The 20,845-nt window shown below is 37.6% G+C and overlaps 1 protein-coding gene across 1 annotated transcript in view; it reads left to right on the top strand.

The window, feature by feature from the left end:
* Positions 1–2,194: 2,194 nt before the first annotated feature.
* Positions 2,195–20,845, top strand: part of Pdk3 (pyruvate dehydrogenase kinase 3) — a 76,163-nt gene continuing 57,512 nt past the window's right edge. The window contains exon 1 of the mRNA XM_026401377.2: positions 2,195–2,463. Coding sequence (XP_026257162.1) covers positions 2,358–2,463 — 106 coding nt within the window. The 5' untranslated portion in view covers positions 2,195–2,357. The remainder of the gene's footprint in view (positions 2,464–20,845) is intronic.

Below are 20,845 nucleotides of genomic sequence, written 5' to 3'. Positions count from 1 at the left end.
CATAAAACAAGTGATTTATTTGCAAGCTTAGGAAGATCAGCAATGTCTTAGGTTTAGGAAACCTTTTTTTTAGATACTTTAACTCTAGTTTTAGTTGGACATAATATTTTTGTTTTGTTTATTTACTTATTTATTTTTATGTGGTATGAGGATTGAACCCAGGGCCTCCCATGTGCTAGGCAAGTGCTCTACCACTGAGCCACAACCCCAGCCCTGGGGAAACCTTCTTATCCATCAATATCCAACTTCTCCCTGCTTACAGACTACCATAACTACTACCAATTACATTCCACCTGCAGGTAGCACCTGAGAAAATCACTAGAAGAACCACAGGCCATGGTCGTCTTTTTGTCTGCCCATGCACACCGACTGGAGTGCTTACTTGTGCTGATAAAATTGCCAGGTGAAAAGATTGTTAGTATGTTTTTTTAGGCTTTGTTGTGAATGGAAGAGACAGAGTAGTAGTACACATACCACCACCAAGATGACCAAGTTGTACATGAGAATCTAGAAATGTGGGAAGACCCTTGGATGTCTTTCAGTGTGTAACTTTTCTTAAAGGGAGTAAGATGCAATTATATTATGAAGCAAAGAATTAGGTGCATAAACACCCAATGAAGTCACAAAAGCTAATAGCTATACATAGCTATACACTAATAATCTTCCTTTTTAAATGAGGTAACTTTTTTTATAGCTTTATTCATTTATTTTTTATGTGATGCTGAGAATTGAACCCAGGGTCTCACATGTGCTAGGCAAATGCTCTACCACTGAGCCACAACCCCAGCTCTGAAAATCTTACTCAGTGAGAAAACCAGCCCAATCAGAACAAAGGAGTGGTTTCTAGTTGCATTTTATCTTTCTTTAATGAACATTCTACCTTTCACTTTAGTTGATGCTTCACATTACCTAAACCAAGTTTTGGTGGAAATGGTTTAAGCAAGCAATATTTCATGCATTCATATTAGCAAATAATGATTTCATATACAGAGCTGTGAGTTCAAGTTCACTCTTTTTTCCTAAAAATTTTTTTAGTTGTAGATGAACACAATGCCTTTATTTTTTTAAATTTATTTTTATGTGGTGCTGAGGATCAAACCCAGTGCCTCACACGTGCTAGTGGAGCGCTTTACCACTGAGCCATAACCCCAGCCACTCAAGTTCACTCTTATCAAACAATATCCAACACGGTGTAAGCATAAGCTCCTGTCCAAAAATGGTAGTGTATGGTGGTGATGAAACAAAAACAAGTCAGTGTCCTAAGGTGGTAAGAGGGTATGAAAGAAAGTGTAAGTGACCTTATATTTGGTGTTTTCCAACAGTACTAGTGGTGCCAGGGGGCACGAAACAGAACCAGTGACTACAATTAATTCTGTCCAGTGGGGTTGGGAGTGGGGGGCAGGAAGGCATGAAAGTGTTAGTGACCTTACAATGCATCACATCTAATGATGGTAGTGGGGGGGGCATGAAACAGAAGCAGTGACCTAACAATGTCATCTAAAGATGTTGGCCCAGGTGGGAATGAGGGGTGCAGGGCAAAGAAAGAGTCAGTGACCTAACAATCCTGTCCCAAGGTGTTGGGGTGGGGGTGGGGCGTCAGAGACCATGAAACAAGGGAGTCGGTGACATTACAGTTAATTCTGACCAATGGTGGGGCGAAGACGTGAACCAGAAACTGTGAGCTTACATTTAATCCTGTTCAAAGGTAATAATAGTGGGGGAGGGCATGAAACAGCCATTATAATTAAGTGATAAACAGAACATGAAAACCAAAATATAAAGATGCAACAAGTACTGTAAAGTGCAACAGTCATTCCATCCAGGGAAGGCCTCCCGGAAGAGGCACCTTGGGCTGAGAAAGGCCTTGAGTCGTGTTTAGGGCGTGGGCTCCCTAAGTCCTCCTTGTCCCCTAGCACCTTGCCTACAGTTCGGCCTCGGAGGACTTGGCCAGGGGCAGGGACAGGAACCGAGACATTGCCAGACCAGGTTGAATCCCACCAGCTAGAGAAAGGGGGCTGGGTGTCTCACTCAGGCTTTTAAGAGCTTGTTCGGTAGCGGCGGCCAATCAGGGGAGCGCGCGTGCGGCCGCGTGCCCCCCGTGCCCCCGCACCCCTCGCGCGTCGTGTACGTGCGGCGCCCGGCTCCGCCCAGGAGGGCGGGACCTAGAGAAGCCGCGGGCGCCCGTCTGCGGCCCGTGAGCTGCTGTTGCTGCTGCTGCGGCGGCTGCAACCCGCGGTTCCGAGGCTGAGAGGCCGAGGTGTGCCCCTGGCGAACCTGCGGGATCTGCGCGGCTCAGCTGTACCGGTCCTTGCGACGGTTAGGAAGTCCCAGCTGGTCTGTGCGCTGCTCTGGTGAGGATGCGGCTGTTCCAGTGGCTGTTGAAGCAGCCGGTGCCGAAGCAGATCGAGCGCTACTCGCGCTTCTCGCCATCGCCGCTCTCCATCAAACAGTTCCTGGACTTTGGTGAGTGCGGGGCCACAGGCCCCCACGGTCCCGGGATGTGAGGGCTCCACCATCCCGGCCAGCCTCCCGGGTCTCCGCAGCCTTTGGGCAAAGTCCGTGGGAACCGCGGGCGGGGCTAGGGGATGCCCATGAGTTCTCCTCCAGGCTCGGATTTCGGGGCATGGAGGGGTAGGGCCTGGCACCCTCACACCAGCGAGGGCCAACCCGGAGACACAGAAACCGCGTCCAAGGACTCTCATTCCAAGGGCGGGGGGACTCCCCAAACCTGCCACCATTAGCTTTAAATCTATGTGACACAAACCTTACCGCTCATAAAACTTAAGAACGAAATGTGTGTGACTTTTAAATGTTTTTAATTTTAGATTTTTTTGTTGTTGTTAGGTAAGAGCTGTTTAGAAACACCTTGAGGTTGAATAAATTATGCAATGGCATTTTGTTCTTTTTCTGCTCTGAGGAGTTGCTGTGTAGCCAGAGCGGGAGGACTCGAACTGTAGTCTCCATCATGTTATATTAGAGCAGTCAAAGGCCTGGACTGTAAATTCCTTGATGCTGGGAAAGAGCCGACGTGTGGGTTCCTAGTGTCAAAGCATGATCTATGACAACTCTGGCCTCGGTTTCAGCACCTTTCATAGCTCCTTTCCCTTGGAGTTTCATCCACCTTCCCCCATCAACTGCGCTGGTTTGCGCCTTCCATGGATTAAGGGGGAGCAAAGACGACCCTGGTCCCCATCCTGCCTTAGGCCTAGCTGAGAAGGAAATAGATTCCACCACCTTCTGTTAACTGGATCATGTTTCCCCAGAGGGTGCCATTCCAACCGCAGCTAAAAGCAGTTGTGCAACACCTGAAAGTAAAACAAAAGTGTGCAGCCAGGTAACAGAATGGAGCTTGACATCCCTAAAGGAAAATAAAATCAAGCAGCAAAGATGTTCTAAGCACACAAGGGAAAATAATGGGGCGTCTGTTCATTTAATGAATTTTATGTAAATGTCAAGGGATTGTGTAGGGCATAAAAACTAAAGTACAGAGTAGGTAGAACATTCCAGAAACATCTGGAATGTGCCAAATGTGGTGTCTATACTTAAACAAGATGGTATAGGAAGGGAGGAATAGTTTGAATTTGAGAAAAAGTTAAATTTTTAGAAACCTATTTGCCACAGACCCATGATGAAAGTCAAAATTCAGTGAGATGTTGATCTTTGCATCTTCACTTCACTCCCCAAAGCTTTTCAATAGTCGGACTTTACCATCTGAGGTTATAGAATTTTAGAGATTGGAGGCAGGTCCTGACTTCAGAGTTGCTGTTGCTAATAAGTAGGCATGTTTTCCATCTCTAATTTATGGTTTAGAGAAGATTATTCTGAAGGTGTCAACCTTTTGGTTGGGTAAACTGGGACATGTTAGTTCACAATAAAAGGAACCTGGAATTAAATCCCAATTCCTCCCACCCTCAGAGTTTGTGCTAGCTTTAAAAGTGTGGCTGAATTTTCTGTTAATTTATTTTCTGTGGCAGTTACTATATACCCCTGTTAACAGGTGTTTTGGCAAGAATGTTATTTGAGTAGGTAAACCCCAATGGGGGATACTGTTATAGTGGAAAACCTATAGGGCCAGTATCTGGAAATGATTTTTTTTTCTTTTTCTTTTTTTTTTTTTTCCGTGCTGAGGATTGAACCCAGGGCCTTGTGCATGTGAGGCAGGCACTCTACTAACTGAGCTATATCCCCAGCCCTGGGAATGAATATTTTAATTCTGGCTCTGCCACTAACTCAGAGTATGGCCTTAGCTAAGTGACTGAATCTCACTGGGGTCCATTTTCCTCATTAATAAAACATGTAGATTGTATCAGATAATCCCTAAAGCTCAGCTCCAAAACCATGTGATTGAAATTTCAAGAAAAAAGGGTGAGCTTTTTAAGAGAAAATTTCAAAAATCTTTTGATTTACCTGTTAAAGTCTTCTGACCTATTTTGAAGGGGTAGAGGGATTCACTCATCTAGGATCTTGAGAGAAGCATAATAATTTAAGTCTTTACCATATAAGGACACTCACAGAAGTGCTATATATAATTGTAGTGAATTTTCTAGAAACTACAAACCTTGTTTGTAACACCCAGAGACAAATCAGGTGGCATTGAGCTTTAATGACATGACAACTAAAAGAAGGGAATTGTCATTAAAAAGTCCATCTCTACTTCTACTTTTCTCTTAGTTTTGTCTCTTGATAGAAGTTCTGTTTGGGATTGGGGGAGATTAAGCATTCAGAATGGATGTCGGGATAGGGAGAGGAGTAATGAGAGGTGTTCTCCCCCTGTGTGATTGAAGAAAACTGCAGGAGAGGGCCAACTCAAATGCTTATAGGACCAGATGGGGAGCAACAGGTGAATGAATTAAACCAGCCAGGTGGGGATTGTGGCCAACTCCTGGTTTATGGCTGGCTCCAAAAAGGGCAGCTGATTGGCACCCATTTGGTTTATATTTTAAAAGACCTTTGATGTAAACAAAGTGGATGGATTGCACTGGTCCACAGGTTTCTAGTTTGTGAATTTTATGTCGTTTTCCTTGAGTAGTTTTTAGATAAATGGGGCATAAGCTTTGGCTAGAGTAACTAGACAGGGACCCTAGAAAGGATGTGCACAGAATTTTTGTTTACAGTATTTGTTAGATAATCATATCAACAAATAAATTGTAGTTTCTATGGACACTGAAAGAGCTTTCTTATTTTAATGTACTGCACATTAGTGAATAAGGAGATTATTTCCTATGTTTAAGAGTGTGGACTGAAAAATGGTGTTTACTTCAGGAGCAGTGATTTTATGTCATTTAAATTTTTTGTAATACTAACTTTTAAGATTTATTATATATTAGTCTTTTTTTAAGTCATAAAAAATTGTGAGTAAAGCCAAAGGCCTCCTTTAATCAATCTCACTAATATCCTGCCAGAGACAGCACTACCAGTAATTTGGTATGCATCCTTCTATTCCATTTATTATGCTGTTCCATACATATTTCAGTGATATTCATGTAAATTAGAGTGATTTTATTTTAAAGCTGAGGTTCACAACTTGAGTACTCTTGATGTTCTAGGCAAACTCATTGTTGTGGGGGACTGTCCTGTGCATTGTGAGAGGCTTAGCCACATTCCTCACCTCTACCTACTAGATGCCTCCCACCCCAAGTTTTGACAACAAAACATGCATCGTATCCGCTGGGAGACCTACCTAAGAGTCGCCTGGGTAGTTCTTTGTTGAGATGCAGTGTTTTAAAACATTGAGATCAGTGTTTTTTTGTTTTGTTTTGTTTTGTTTTGTTTTTAGAGCAGGGCCTCACACCAGGAATTTCTGATGTCAGTGGTCTGGGAGTGGGGTACAAGGCATTGTGTTTTTAGAAAATCCTCAGGTCATTCTAAAGCTTTAAAAAGTACTAACTAGATGCTCTTCTTGCTAATCTACAGTCCCCCTTTCATCTTTGTGCAGTATTTTTTAAGCCCTTTAAAATAATAAAAGTTTCTTTAACTCAAATCATTTTTGGAAATACGGCCTGCCACCCAGCAAGGGTAGCAAGAATAGCAATTGTTTTAGATGGATAATTAGTTTAAAAAGATAATACAGTAGTATATTCTGAAGGATTGGATTTTTAAAAATGAAATCTTCTTTTTGACCTGTGATTCCAGTCATGGTTCCTATTTCAAAGAATGTAAAAGGGCATAAGCAGAAAACCCTGCTTCCTACTTCTGTTCACTAACCACCTTTTTTTTTTTCCGCATAAATGCAGCTTATACTTTTTTTTTTAAAGAGAGAGTGAAAGAGGAGAGAGAGAGAGAGAGAGAGAGAGAGAGAGAGAGAGAGAGAGAGAGAATTTTTAATGTTTATTTTTTAGTTCTCGGCGGACACAACATCTTTGTTGGTATGTGGTGCTGAGGATCGAACCCGGGCCGCACGCATGCCAGGCGAGCACGCTACGGCTTGAGCCACATCCCCAGCCCCCAGCTTATACTTTTTTTTAATATTTTTTAGTTCTCGGCAGACACATCTTTGTTGGTATGTGGTGCTGAGGATCGAACCGGGGCCACACGCATGCCAGGCAAGCGTGCTACCGCCTGAGCCACATCCCCAGCCCTACTTTTTTTTTTTTTAATACCAAGGCGCTTACCCACTGAGCCACATCACCAACCCTTTTTATTTTTTGTTTTGACACAGGGTCTCACTAGGTTGCTTACAGCGTTGCTGAGTTGCTGAGTAAGGCTGGCTTCAAACCTGAAATCCTCCTGCCTCACCTCCTAATCCACTAGGATTACAGGTGTGCGCCTCCACGCTTGGCAGTTTATACCTTTGAATCTTGTATTTTAAACTCAATACATTAGAGAAATTTCCACATATGTACTAATAGAATTTCCTTTTTCTTTTTTATGGCTTCTGAGATCTTGCTTATATATATGGGTGTAGTATAATTAGCCAACTCCCTATTGAAGGCTAGTAGATTGTTTCCAGTCTTTGCTATGACAACCAGTGCTACAATGAATTATCATGTACATTGAAATTTCATGCATGTCTGGGTTTTATATAGGACAAATACCTAAACATGGGGATGTTCATTTATAATTTTGATAAACACTGTCCACTTGCTTTCCATAAAGGGTGTCCGGTTACCCTCCCACTAGAAGTTTCTGAGAGTGCCTATTTTTTAAATACTTTTATTACATTGTTGTTAAACTTTTGATAGGTGAAAAATGGTATCTGGCATTTTCTTTTTAGAAATTTTTTTCTCCTTAAGTGTTTCTATATTTTACCTTTTTATTTATTTATTTATTTATTTATTTATTTATTTTAAGAGAGAGTGAGAGAGGGGAGAGAGAGAGAGAGAGAGAATTTTTAATATTTATTTTTTAGTTCTCAGTGGACACAACATCTTTGTTGGTATGTGGTGCTGGGAATCGAACCCGGGCCGCTCGCATGCCAGGCGAGCGCGCTACCGCTTGAGCCACGTCCCCAGCCCCTTACCTTTTTATTTATAAAGTTGTAAACATTTACAGAAGTATAGTGGTTTGATGAACTATTCATCCTGTGTTCATTATATTGATATCCATTGTCTATAGATATTGTGTTTAAGTGCAGGCTTTTAGGTTTCCTTATCAAAGCTACACTCAGTTCAGAAAAATATTTTTTTCTTTTTCTATACTAACACCAATTTATGAGTTATGTTTTTTATTTGAATAATATATTCTTTAAAGATTGGTAGAGTATCTGTATGAAACCTTTTAAGCTCAGTGTGCTCTTTGACAACTTTCTCTATTCTCTGGTATTGATCTGTATAGGTTTTTTGTTCCTTCTAGAGTCTGTTTTGATATTTTGCTTCTAGAAAATTATCATAGTCATGGAAGGTTCTAAGTCAATGTGGATAGCTGAGATAGTAGGTTTTTTTTTTTAACAGCCTTAAATTTTCCTGTGGGCATTTCCTCTTTGTTTCATAATTTTGTACTTATTCTCCCTACCCACTTCTTGATGAGGTTAGTTGATAGTTTATTTGATTGAATTTATTTCTTAGCTTTATTATGACTGTTGTTTTCTAGTTCATGAATGTCTTCTGATAGTTTATTTGATTGAATTTATTTCTTAGCTTTATTATGACTGTTGTTTTCTAGTTCATTAATGTCTTCTTTGCCCTTATTGTTTCCCTCTGATTGCCTCAGGTTTATTTTGTTCTTTTTTAAAAACAATGGATAGTTTCTTTTCTGTTTACTTTAGTACTTAAAGTTAGTTATTCCTCTGATCACTGCTTTAGCAGCTAATGTGTGCATTTGATGATTTTCCCCCAACTCTTCTGCATCTTCAGATATCTATTATGTAAACTATAAGGGTTGTTTGAGTGTTAAAATTTCCAGTGGATGTGCATTCTGTATTTTAATTGTTTAATTTGGGTGCATTGTTATCAGAAAACAATTGGTGAATTATTGATGTTCACTTTGTAGTCCTGTATATGGTCATTTCCTGTGAATGTTCTTCGGGCAGCAAAAAGATAATGTTCTCTTCTCAGATTATAGTATTTATTTTATTAAATCTACCATATTAATTATGTTGTTTAGGTTTTATATACCTTTACTTTTTGGGAGGAGGGTACTGGGGATTGAACTCAGGGACACTCAACCACTGAGCCACATTCCAAGCCCTAGTTTTTGTATTTTATTTAGAGATGAGGTCTCACTGAGTTGCTTAGCACCTCGCTTTTGCTGAGGCTAGCTTTGAACTAGCAATCCTTCTGCCTCAGCCTTCTGAGTCTCTGGGATTACAGGTGTGCACCACCTCACGGGATATACCTTTACTTTTTATCCACTTGATTTGTCACGTGTCAAACATAAGAGAAGTCAAAGTCCCCTAACAATATGATTTCATTTCTCCATGTATTTCTTTCTTTTTTAAAAAAATATTTTTTAGTTGTAGATGGACACGATATCTTTATTTTATTTATTTATTTTTATGTGATGCTGAAGATTGAACCCAGTGCCTCACACATTCGAGGCAAACACTCTACCACTGAACCACAACCCCAGCCATCTCCATGTATTTCTTATAGTTTTTATTTTATGACCATTAATATTGTGTTTGATGCTTATCGACTGCCATGTCCTCATTGTGAGATGCACCTTTAGCATTAAAGAGTGCTGCCCTTTTACTAATTGAATGCTTTTTGGGCCTGGATCTACCTTATTTGATGTTGAGATCTAGTTCCCTTTATTTTGTTTTATTTCCTGGTACAGCTTGGCTATCCTTTTATTTTTAATCTGTTTTAATTATTTTGGTTTAAATATATTTCTAAATGTATTATAAAGTTAGGTTTAGATTTGTGAATCAATTCTTTTATGTGGTAAGTTTAATGCTTGTATACTTAATGATATGACATATTTGCCATCTATAATGTAAGCATCTGTAGTTACCTTGTTTTTTGTAAAAAAATTTTTTAGTTGATGATGGACCTTTATTCATTTATTTATATGTGGTACTGAGAATGGAACCCAGTGACTCACACATGTGAGGCAAGCACTTTACCCCAGCCCCTACCTTTTGTTTTTAAAATCTTTATTTAAATTTTTTAAAAAAAATATTTATTTTTTAGTTATAGGTGGACACAATATCTTTATTTTTATGTGGTGCTGAGGATCAAACTCTCACACATGCTAGGCGAGCACTCTAACTCTGAGCCACAACCCAGCCCTCTTTTTAATATCTTATTTTTCTCCATGTTATATTGTCTTTGCTTTGTTTTATCATATTTACAAATAGATCTATATATCATATATAATAATATGTAATGATATAATATATATAATGATATATATCATAATATACCATTATTAACAAATAGATTTGAATTTTTGTCTCCAGCAGTTAACTTTATTATTTATTAGCTTTATTTATTATTACTTCATTTCTTTGGACTTTCTTTGTTGGGTATAGTCACAACTTGCCAGCCATGAGCCTCTTGAGTACTTGAAATGTGGCTAGGGTAGCTGAGAAACTGAATTGGTTTAAGTTAAATTTAAAACTGATATTTGGGCTGGGGATATAGCTAAATGGTGTAGCATTTGTCTAGCATGCAAGAGGCCCTGGGTTCCATCCTTAGCACTGAAAAAAAATTGATAATTGATTCAGTTAAGTTTTAAGTGTTTAGAACAACTTTTATATTCGAATCTACTTTATCAGTTGTTAAGTTTTATGGAAGCTAATTATATATATCAGTTATTTCTAATAGCAATTTAGCTTTCCAAATGGAAATGTTATAAGTGTAAAATACACACTGGATATCAAATAATTAATTTAAAAATGGTAAAATATCTCAACATATTTTATGTTGATTGCAAGTGGAACTATTTTGAATATGTTATTTAACATGTAAATAAAGTACAAACATTTCATGTATTTCCTTTATGTTAATGTGGCCTACTAAGAAATTTAAAATATTATATGTGGCTCACATTTTATTTCTATTGGACAGTGTGGGTTCAGATGATATATATTAATTTATTATGAAGAAAAATAGAATTATCACACTTTAATGTTCAGAATAAGCAGTTATTGTTTTTATTTTTCATATCACTTTTGCAAATCTTGTTCCATTATTTCTTCTGTAAACCTCTCTAGCTTTTTGGACCAATTCATTGTCTTCAAATAGCAGTTAATGTTATGGTGGTTCCTTTTTACATTTGTATAAATTTGAGTTTTGTCTTTCCCTTAAGTCACTGCTATGAATTAAATGTGCTCTTGACTGGGAATATAGCTCAGTGGCAGAGCACTTGCCTAGCCTGTGTGAGGCCCTGGGTTGAATCCCCAGGACAGCTGGAGAAAGTTCTCTTAGGTGAGGCACACCTGTAATCCCATCAACTCCAGAGTCTGAGGCAGGAGGATCCTAAGCTCCCTACCAGCCTCAGCAATTTAGCAAGACACTGTCTCTAAATAAAAAATAAAGGGTGGGAGCTGTGTAGTAGCATAGTGGTAGGGCACTTGTCTAGAACACCTGAGGCCCTGGAGGTTTTTTTGTTTTTTAAAGGAGAACTTGGATTTTTGTGGCATAAATTAAAGATAGAACCTTTTGTATGTTGAATGACTTGGTAGGAAATGATTCACATTTTCATTTGGACTTGCTTTTCATCTTTCAGCCTCATTTTATCCACTTCTGGTTCTCTCATTAACCCCATACAGATTTACTTCCCACTTGTTTTATTTCCTAGTTACTTCTGCACAGCTATTTGCTCCTGTCTCCTTTTATTTCATCCTAAATCATCTCTTTCCAGAGGGAGGGTGCTCACCTCTTTGTAACCTCTCTCAGCTTCCTCAGCTCCATTTGTTCTGCTCAGACAGAGTGGACACTCCATAAATGGCAATTACTCCATATAGAGGCCATTAAACATCATGTCATTTTCATTTAGTTGTTATATAAGCTTAAACTTCCATAATTTCCCCACGTTTAAATAGAACATCTCCCAGATAAAAATCACTGGAAAGCAGGTTGTTTAACCACCATGTTCACAATGGCTGTGAACCTCAGTGCCTTTAGCTATTAGAAGGCAGCAGCCAGGTCCCCTGCTCTTATATTCTGGAAGTTTAGGGGTCCAGCTACCTTCTGTTTCCCTTTTGAAAGTAAGGAAGATTCTAATACCCGCTGAAAAGTTGACTTTGGTTCCAAATGACTGCTCTTTCCAAAGTCTCCATTTTTTTAAATGTCATTTTTCTCCTTGAAGCCCAATTACCTCTGGGAAGAAGAGTGATTTTGTTCCTTGAGAAAATGAAAAAGTTTTTTAAAAGATTGTACTAGGAAAAGGAAACACAATCTTGTTCTGTTTCTGAGCGTATTTATTTTATACTTTTACCTGTGTACCCAACACACATTTTCTGTAAGCAGTGAAATTTTTCAACTGTGAGGCATTGCCAAAAATTAGACTAACCTGTTTGGAGACAGAGCCAACTATTCAGAATTAAAATGGAACAGAATAATTTTGCTTAGGGTAAAGATATCTAATTTGGCTAATGATATCGTGATTAGTATTTACGTTTAAACAAAGAACTGGCCATTTGGACCTTTAAGGTCTAATAGGGCTGGGTTTCCATATTACCTGGTGTATCAGTCTCTAGGGCATCTTTGAGGCATCTGAATTGTAGCCTTGACTTCAAAGCCTTTGCAGGACTTGACTGTGTTTTGTGAGCTTTTGAAGGGGAGATAACAGTTAGACTTACTGAATCATTGATGTCTGGATGTTTTTCTCCCATTAAGCTTTTGGGAAATTGATCAGAACTTGGCAAGATTTGGGGAAACTTGGTTTTATTACTGGATGGAATCAGAAAATATCACTACATTTTCTTTTCCTTTATATTTATAAGCATTCAGTTATTCTACTTTAGTAATAATACCACATCAGAGTCGGGCAAATCCCTTTATTTAAGGAGTATCTGTCTAGAATAGAATGTCAAATGAAAAGCCTGGCCACCTATTTTTTGTTGTTTGTTTTTCAATTAGTAGACTTTTTTGCTTTTAAGAATTATTCAGAAAATCAAGTATAATGCAAATTGGCAACATGAGTCCATATGGAAGATCTTTTAAAAATTGTTTTGAAATTAATGTATTATGGTTATATGTAATTGTGGGGTTTCATTTTGACATAATCATACATTCATGGAATATAATTTGCTCCATTTCAGTCCCTAGTACTTCCTCTTTCCTTTCCCTCCTCCCTCTCCCTGTTCCCTTCTTCTACTCTATGGATCCTTCTTCTATTTATTGTTTTTTATTTGTGCATTATAGATATACATAAAGATGGAATTCACTGTGCTGTATTTATATATGTACATAAAATAATGTAGTCAATTTCATTCATCAGTTCCTGCCTTTTCCCATCCCTCCTCTCTCCCCCTCTATCCCCTTCCTCTATTCTACTGATCTCCCTTCTATTTTCATGAGGCTCCTATCCCCTGGCTTTTTTACTTATTTTGCTCTAGCTTCTGCATATTGAGAGAAAATATTCAACCTGATTCTTTGCTTTCTGAGTCTGGCTTATTTAACTTAGCTGTTGTTCTTCGGTTGCATCCATTTACCAGCAAATGCCATAATTTCATTCTTTTTTATGGCTGGGTAAAATTATATTTATATATATATATATGTATATATATCTCACATTATCTTTTTAAAAATTTTTAATATTTATTTTTTAGTTTTTGGTGGACACAACATCTTTATTTTATTTTTATGTGGTGCTGAGGATCAAACCCAGGGCCCCGCGCATGTCAGGCGAGCGCGCTGCCGCTTGAGCCACATCCCCAGCCCACATTTTCTTAATCCATTCATCTATCAGGCATCTGGGCTGATTCCATGACTTGGCTATTGTGAATCGTGCTGCTGTAAACATTGATGTGGCTGCATACCTGTAGTATGCTGATTTTAATTCCTTGGGATAAATACTGAAAGATAGCTGGGTCATATGATTGTTCCATTTCTAGTCTTTTGAGGACTTCATACTGCATTCCAAAGTGATTGTACTAATTGGAATTAGTACACCATTGGCAATGTATGAATGTGCCTTTTTCCACTTATCCTCACCAGCATTTATTATTATTTGTATTTTTGATAATTGCCATTCTGACTGGAGTGAGATGAAATCTCAGTGTAGTTTTGATTTGCATTTCCCTGATTGCTAGAGAGGCTGACCATTTTTTTCAGAGTTGTTGCCCGTTTGTATTTCTTTTGAGAAATGTCTATTTAGTTATTTTGCCCATTTATTGATTGGATTTTTTTGGGGGGAGGGGATTGAGTTTTTTGAGTTCTTTGTACATTCTGGATATTAATCACCTGTAGGAGGAGTAGCTGGCAAAGTTTTTTTTTTAATATACTATTTTTTGGGCTCTTGTTTCTTTTCTGGTGCAGAAGCTTTTTAATTTGATGCTGCCCCATTTATTGATTCTTGATTTTATTTCTAGAGCTTTAGGGGTCTTGTTAAGGAACTTGCTGCCTGAGCCAATATGTTGGAGTGTTAAGTTTATGTTTTCTTATAGCAGTTGCAAAGTTAAATTCCTAGGTCTTTGATCCACTTTGAGTTGGCTTTTGTGCAGGGTGAGAGATAGGGATCTAGTTTCATTCTTCTATATATGGCTATCCAGCCTTCCCAGTACCATTTGTTCAATAGACTTTTTCTCCAACATGTTTTTGGCATCTTTGTTGAGTATCAAATAACTGTTATCTATGTAGATTTGTCTCTGTGTCTTCTGTTTATTCCATTGGTCTTCATGTCTGTTTTGGTGCCAATCCATACTATTTTTGTTACTGTATCTCTGTAGTATGAGATGAGATCAGGTATTATACACCTTCAGCATTGCTTTTCTTGCTTTGGCTATTCAGTAATGCTTTGACTATTCTGGGTATTTTAATCTTTCAAATGAATTTTATGACTATTTTTTTCTAATTCTGTGAAGAAGACTATTGATATTCTGGTGGGAATTGCATTGCATATAACACTTTTTGTTAGTATGGCCATTTTGACAGTATTAATTCGGCCTATTGAAGAACATGGGAGGCCTTTTCATCTTCTTGTGTCTTCTTCAATTTCTTTCTTTGATGTTCTGTAGTGTTCATTGTAGATCTTTCTCCTCCTTGCTTAGATTTATTCCCAAGTGTTTTTTTTTTTTTCAGGTTATTGTGAATCGGATAGTTTTCCTGGTTTCTTTCTGAGCAGATTTGCTGTTGGAGTATATGAAAGCTATTGATTTTTGTATGGTGATTTTGCAACCTGTTACTTTGCTGAATTTGTTTATCAGCTCTAAACGTCTTCTTTTGGAATTCTTGGATCTTCTACATACAGAATTATGACATCAGCAAACAGATAATTTGACTTTCTCTTTTCCTATCTGTATCCCTTTGATTTCCTTCTCTTGCTTGATTGCTCTGGCTAGAGTTTTAAGACTTATATTAAATAGAAGTAGTGAGGGTGGACACCTTTGTTCCTGATTTTAAAGGAAATGATTTCAGTTTTTCTTCATTCATTATGATGTTGGCTTTGGGTTTGTCATGTATAACCTTTATACAGTTGAGGTAAGTTCCTTCTGTCAGTAGTTTCTCCAGTATTTTAAACATGAATGAGTATTGTACTTTGTCAAATGCTTTCTCTGCATCTGTTGAGATAATCATTTGCTTCTCATCCTTACCTTAATTCTATGTGGTGAAATACATTTGTTAATTTGCATATGTTGAACCATTCCTGGGATGTGTCCCTGGGATGAAACCCACTCGATCATGGTGTACTATATTCTTAATGTGGGTGTGGGTTTTTTTGCATTATTTTGTTACCAGGTATTGAACCCAGGGTCACTTAACCACTGAGCCAAATCCCCGGCCCTTTTGAAAATATTTTACTTGGAGACAGGTTCTCACTGAGTTGCTTAGAGCTTCACTTTTGCTGAGGCTGACTTTGAATTCTCAATCCTCCTGCCTCAGCCTCCTGAGCTGCTGGGATTAGAGGCATGTACCATGGCATCCAGTTTTTTTTCTTGCATTTTTAAAAGATTATTTTATTAGTACATTATAGTAAAAGTCTAAAAAATAGTGAATTGTGGATACACATAAAGGTGAAATTCATGAGTACAGCTTTGAGAGATTTTACAACTTTAATTTTAAAAGTTGTCAGCAGAGTATAAGTGTACCAGTTTCTCCACAGCCCTACCAAAATGAGGTTTTATGATTTTAATTGTATAATAGAAATTAGAAGTTTTTTTCCTGCTTAGGTTTATTGTCCTCATTTTTGATGTGTGTAAAGTGCCCTTGATCATTTAGTAACTGGAATTTGGGGTTTTAATCATTTTCTGAATTCCTTGTGTATACTGGTAAATTAGTCAGTGAACACATTGACTAGCACATTATCAAAAATGTGCTACAGGGACTATGGGTAGGCTACCTAGTGTTTCTAAGCTTTTCACCTTTTTCATGTAAACTGACATTGAAACTAGCATTTAAGTTTCTCCAGTTAGACTATTTGGCTTTTATGACAAGGAGGGCTAGTTTACCTCCATATTTCCCTTCCTGGCAGAACCAGGTTTGATTATGACCCATGGTGAGTGTCCTTCACATCTGTCAAGGAGAACCCTACTGCTGGTCATTGTTTCATCTTAACTCTGAGAATGTACCTTCTGCCATACAAATGGTATAAAATAATAGTAAACAATTACATTTACACAGGTCAATATTTATATTCCCTCTAATTGAATATTTTGTGTTCTAATATAGTAGTATATTATTTCCCTAAGGGTTTTACCAGTAATTGTGATTTTATTTTCATTCTTATACTTGATCTAGGATTCTGCTTTAACATTTCAGTTATGCCAGTGTTGCTTTCCCTCTTATTAATGCATGGCGGTCAGTACATAATAGTCTCACTGTTGGGGATAAATGATCAACTCTCTAACATTTTCCCACATCATGCAGTTAAATATTTTCCTATGTGCTGTTGGCCAGAAAACAGTTGAGCTCTTTGAAATGTCTAATTTACATCTTTCTCCAACAACTGTTAACATTTTCATAGACCAGAGCATTCTTAGGTTTCTGTCTAAACCTTTTCTTGGATTGAACTTTTCCTGAATCTGTTCTAGTAGAGTCCAATATTTCTTAAGCTTGGTAGCAGATATTTCTCGATACCTGACTGGGGATTTTGTATAAGTTGAATTAATTTCTCTCCTGATTCTGCAGTTAAATAGAAAGAAAAGTGGTTATTGCTACATTACAATTCCATACTTGTCATATATTGTGCTGAAATGAATGTATTTTTTACAGTAAATCCTTCTGGGAGGAAGTTGCTTGCTTCACAGTGTCTCTTATTCTCTAGAAACTTCCCTTCCTGGATGTGGTACTACTTCTTCTTTACACATGGTAGATCTCATCTCTGGCCTACATACCTCAGTCTTTCTACTGCTCTGACCTGAGGTTGGCTTCAGTTGTGAAGGAAATTAAAATGACTCCTATATGGCAACTGGAAAATATTCAATAGATTGAACTAGCATTTACTAACACTTGGTATAAAATCTGTTATTATTTAATTCTCATGACAGCCATGTCCATTTTATAAATTAGGAAACTGAAGTTCTGAGCAGTTGAAAATTGCTCTCATATAATAGGGTGGTAGAGTCAGGTTTTTGTCCCCCTGGTCATCTTACCTTATAGCTGACCAGTTAGGTGATAGATTGGATGCAGTGTGTGCACAAAATTTGAGGAAAGAACTAACAATTGCATTGCTACCATTTGCCAAATGTTCCCACATCCTGAACTATAGCCATTTCCTTCATGAATTTGTTTAATTTTTATCTTTTCCATTTAGAATTATCTAAAAGAGAAAGGGAGAAAAAGAATGTTAACAGACTTTGAAGGTGTTTGTGGTCAGTTTTCTAAGAGGCTGAAATAAAATTGTGAAAATGATGGCTAAAACACATTGGAAAATAGAAAAAATTTGGATGCTTACTGGGCACTGTTTGAGCTTGAGGAATTCTTTCTTTGTTTTCTCCTATTTAATTGTCTAGGATTAGATGCTAGCCAGTGGTTTTGCCCAAGCCCAAGAGTTATGAACCACTTTAGGAGGTAGATCCGAGATGCTAAAGGTTAACAAGTCATTATGGAGTCTGTCAGCATTACTTGAATGTTCTGGATTTGGAATGAAAAAGAAGCAGAGAAGCACTGGGAAATTGCCAAGGCACAGTCATCGCCTTTGAGGAGCTCAGAAGTAAATGGGAAGCTGAGACAAATACAGAAATTTATATGTGCTAGCCAAATTTTGTGAATCCTGTGATTTTATGGTATTTTTCTGCTGTCCCTACTGCTACCTTAAAGGTTTTTGAAATAGTGGTGGTTTCTGGGAATATGTGAGGTGTTAGTTCAATTGTCCTTTGTCCAAGTGTTGTTGGAGCCCTTCTAGATGAAGAATATACAAAGAACAAAATGTAAATGTGTACACAATTTTTCTTGATTTCCACGTTGTTTCCTTGACTGCTTACTCCTAGCACTTCTCTCCAAATTATCTTATAATTTAGTAGGCAAGGTTGATATAGGATAATATAAATAATTGTAAGCATAGAGACACAAACCAAAATTTATCTTCTTACATTCATTCAGTAGAAATTTGAGCTTAGAGCTCATCTGGAACCTCCCCAGTGTTATGCAGGATAAAGTAGAAACCCTGAATAATGATGGTTATGTCCTAACATCAGCTAGTTGTTGACATAACATTTTGGTCTCCTCTTCCAAAGGAAACCAGAATTTATTCTTTCCAGGAGGTCAAACAAACTTATGTTTGTGTAGCACTCTCTGTCAGACACAATAGTAGATAGGTCTAGCTGTAATTTTCACAGCATCCATATGAAGTAGATGTTTGCATTTTTTGGACGAAGAAACTAAAGCTTACTTAAAGGGTTTAAACTTCTTATCTAAGCAAACTTGGAGGCAAAATCATGGTTCTAATACAGGTAGATTGAGCTTTTGAACCTATGCTTTTTTTCACTTCAACATAATATACTATTACCCCCAAAGCAGTTCTTTATAGCAAATATCTCCATTATGGTTTAGTTTGGTCTAAATTTGTTCTGTTAGACAATCAGGAAATGACATGATCTAACACCTTTTAACATTTTAACATTTCAGGACCATCAGATTGATATGTACTGCTTTTATTTACATTGAAACAGTTCTGATTCTGAAGACCTCTACTTGTTAGTCTCCCTTCTTGTCTCTAGGAATATGAGAAGCAGTATATGCAGACTGATATTCAGGTCTTAATCTCAGATGCCTACCAGCAGTGTGTTTGGGCAAATCACTTTGTCCCACTGTGCTTCAGTACTCTGATCTACAAAATAGAAATTATAGCACTTAATCAGAATTGTTGCATTGATGAGATTGAGAGCATGTAGCACAATGAATGTCACAAGGTGCCAGTAAATGTTGGTTATGAATTGATCAGTAGTGACAAAGCATTTCCTAGATAAAATCTACTTCCTGCTAAGAATAATCTCAATGAGATTGAGATCATGTAGCACAATGAATGGCACAAGGTGCTCAGTAAATGTTGGTTATGAATTGATCAGTAGTGACACAGCATTTCCTAGATAAAATCTACTTCCTGCTAAGAATAAAAGCTGAGTAGGGAGCTCTTAACCTTGAATATTAATTTTCTTCAAGTTTGCTGGCCGAAGGTCTCAGCTGTACAAAGTGATCATTTTCCAAGAATTATAGCAGTTTCAGCACATTTGTGCTATGAGCATGACTGGCTTTGGACTCCCTTTATTCACTGACATGGTTAACTAAAAACATTTGGCCTCAATAAACCTCATAGATGGGTACAGTTTGACCTTTACCTGACTATTCTGCTTCCATGACAACAAGGCTTCCTATAACTCACCAATTGACTGTGAGGACTAGATCTTTAACTGCCTACTAGGTTTAAGTTGCTGTAGATGTGTTGTGGCTTTTGGCTATATAGTAGTAGTTAATCATGTACTCTAGGTGGTCATAACTCTGTGATATGGGTTCTATGTATATCCATCCATCATCTTTCTGCTTTCTGGCCTGTCTCTCTTTTGCTCGTCTTCTCCTAACTTTAAGAATTGGAATAGCCTTCAACAAATTCATAGAATGAAGTTGATCTATAAATGGAATTTACCATTCATAGCAAATTTTATCTTGAACCCCTGACTCTTATTTACTATGGTAAGTTTATACTTAAAACTTACTGCATGTTTTAATTTTCAGTTGCAATCAGAAAATATTATTGAATATCTACAATGTTCTAGGTATTGTGCTAATGGATCTTCAAATTTCTGAGGAATCCTGAGTCTTACACTACATAGAACTCAGTGATTGGGACAATAACAGAGGGGTTGCCCAAGGAGAGGGCACAACTTCTTGGCCCATAGTGAAATTCGTTCACAATTTATTTTGGCTTTATCTGGTATAGAGAGAGACAGGTTTCTCACTTGTCTGCTTATGGAGATATCAAAAGAGCAAACAAACAGGATTTCTGAAGAGAAACAATGAAGGGATTAGTGGATGTTACTCATTTTTCCTCAGAACAGACACACTGCTATTTTTCAGAGAAGGATTCTATAGCCTTCAGTTACTTTAATTAAAAATCCTGTTATGATTACCTTGTACCATCTTTTCCTATCAGAAGAACAAAAATCAATACATGAAAGGAACTGTGGGTGTTAGACCCCCTTTTAAAAGATCTGTATAGGGTAGCATGCCTTGTATGAGATTTTTAAAAATTTTTATAATAGAATGGCTATAGTAGGTTTCTTCTTGTTTAGAATAGCTGTAGTTCTAGGGGGATCTTTTTAGAAGATGGTTTTTTAAACATGTAAATATACAATATTAAAATTTATTTTACTGTTTCAATATTTTTCAACATTTAGGTTGTTTTTGGTGCCCACCCCCCCCCAAAATACCTTTATTTGGAAAAATTCAGACCTTAAGAAAAATTACAAAAATTAACACCTTCTTTCTAGCACCTAGTTTCACCAGTTACTTGGACATATTTTCTTTCTGACTCCCCTCTCCACCCATCTATATCCCAGTATCTTTCTCTTTCTTCTCTCTTACACACATTAGCTTTTTTTGCCAAACCATTTAAGAGTAAGTTGTACACATCCATGCCTCTTTATCCTTAGATGCTTAATTCGGTATATCCTGAGCATAAGAGTAGTCTCCTAACATAGTTATTACACTTGGGGAATTTATCATTAATACAGTAGTAAAATTTAATATTCAACTGGGCATGGTGGCATGCATCTGTAGTCCCAGGTATTTGGGAGGCTGAGGCCGGAGGGTTGCTTGAGCTCAGGAGCTCGAGGCCACCCTAGGCAACATAATATCCTGTCTCA

Source organism: Urocitellus parryii, chromosome X (assembly GCF_045843805.1).
Source record: "Urocitellus parryii isolate mUroPar1 chromosome X, mUroPar1.hap1, whole genome shotgun sequence".
Classification (NCBI taxonomy): domain Eukaryota; kingdom Metazoa; phylum Chordata; class Mammalia; order Rodentia; family Sciuridae; genus Urocitellus; species Urocitellus parryii.
Note: the sequence above shows the minus strand (reverse complement) of the source record. Positions and strands in the feature narration are given on the sequence as shown.